This window comes from Plasmopara halstedii (assembly GCF_900000015.1).
Source record: "Plasmopara halstedii genome assembly, contig: Scaffold_2935, whole genome shotgun sequence".
Taxonomy (NCBI): domain Eukaryota; phylum Oomycota; class Peronosporomycetes; order Peronosporales; family Peronosporaceae; genus Plasmopara; species Plasmopara halstedii.
Window position 1 is genome coordinate 6,796 of NW_020189840.1, and position 1,793 is coordinate 8,588.

The window sequence follows — 1,793 nt, forward strand, 5'->3', positions numbered from 1 at the left end:
TTGCTGACTATTCCATACTCGAAATTTGATTTTTTCGTTGATGAAAGAGTCAGTAAATATCATCAGTAGAATCTTCAATATATCCAGTTTGACCTGTGCAGAAAATTACAGATAGGGATATTTGAACCTGGTCCAACCGCTGGCTCGTTTCGGAGCAATGAATAAAAGATTGAGGATCTCAGTTTTCATTTTGAAAGTGACCTACAAACAGGAAAATGAAGTTGTACCACAGTTGTTTGTTGACTGCTGCCATGCTTCTATCAGTGTTGAACATGCCCATTCGACCGATGAACAAAAGGAGAAGATTCCTGATAACATCCTGAACGCTCAGAACCTACAAGAAGGTTTGTCGACTGCGGAAGAGAGATCGATACTGTCGAGCATTGATGATATGTTCAATTTTTTGAGGAATCCTTTGAAGAACGCGAAAAAGAAGTATGTTGCGGTAAAAGAAGCCATTGAGCGACAAGTAATTGTGAGAGAATCTTTACATGATGCACTTAGAGAGGCAAAAAGGGATAAAGAATGGGCAGAAGAAGCGAAAAAAAGACACAGTTTGGCCCTTGAAGACGAAAATCCGTCTCAACCTTTTCTTAAAACTCTGATTGACTTCAAGAATGTATTGACAGAAGTACGCAGCCATGACAAGAAAATAATAAAGCTGGAGAATGAAATCGCCCACCTTGACAACAGCAAAGAGTACAATGGAAAACGTCGTGATTTGTTTTTGGAATCGCTAGATCACGACGGCCTCAGTCCTGATGAGATTCAGCAAAAGCTGAATAAAATTGAAATCAGTCTCAATAAAATCAAATCGAAATACGAAGAGGAGAAGGATGTTATAAATGCTACATTTATACAAAAGATGAAAGAGCACGACAATTACTACAAAAATGCTCTGGTTCGAGTGAAAAAACTCCAAGAACTCCACACAATGTCTAAACGTCGTGTGAAACCTCTCGACGATTCCAATATGATTGCTTAGATTCATGTGTTATAAGGATCATTTCGTCTAACACCACTGACGTATTGACACCCAAAAAAACTACTCAAATAGACGACGTTAAAACCCATAATATAACACTAAAACACCACAAAACCTTATGTATTAAGTTGTAGTGTATTACAAGTGATATGGACCAGATTATCATATGATACCTTTTACTTTAAACTTTTTTTGAGCACATGACCGCTAATCAAACGTTTTAAGATCTTATTATTGAACAATATATTTATTGTTTAGTATGCTGCTGTCGCCAATGCTTGCACTAACTTATGAGTTACGGTGACTGTCTCAAGTGGTTTAGCATCGTGATGCTAAGCGGCAACTTGTGATTTCAATTCCCACTAAGGATGGTTAGTGCGTGTTTAACCTTTATGGGTAAGACTGCATATGTCTGCATATTTTAAGTGTGTACTTTTTTTAGGTTCGCGCAAAGGCTGAGTTAGAGTGTTTCACATACCTTAAGATGGGTTGGTGGCTTTAAACTTAGGTTTAGTATATTGTGTGGCCCGCAAGGCAGTTGCACGTGGGCCCACACAATTGCGTCAACATCAATACACTCACTTCTGCATTTGCACACACAAACACAGATCACTTCTACCTCTGCCTTACTATATCCTAAAGGCTATGAGCCCAAACAGTGAAGACTACGCTAAGCCTGCCCGTTTTGACGGCACCAACTACAGTCTATGGGTATCCACGATGCAGATGTACCTCTTGTCACGAGGACTTTGGGGTTTCGTCGATGGCAGCGTGCATGCCGTCGACAACGTTAAGCAGCAGCAAGCGC

The 1,793-nt window shown here is 39.8% G+C and overlaps 1 protein-coding gene across 1 annotated transcript; it reads left to right on the forward strand.

Moving 5' to 3' along the window:
- Positions 1-157: 157 nt before the first annotated feature.
- Positions 158-985, forward strand: PHALS_06088 (uncharacterized protein; the record flags this gene model as incomplete). Its single annotated transcript, XM_024719315.1, has 2 exons — positions 158-435; positions 505-985. The coding sequence occupies 2 exons, from the start codon at positions 158-160 to the stop codon at positions 983-985; spliced, it is 759 nt and encodes a 252-aa protein (XP_024584626.1).
- Between the last annotated feature and the right edge of the window lie 808 nt (positions 986-1,793).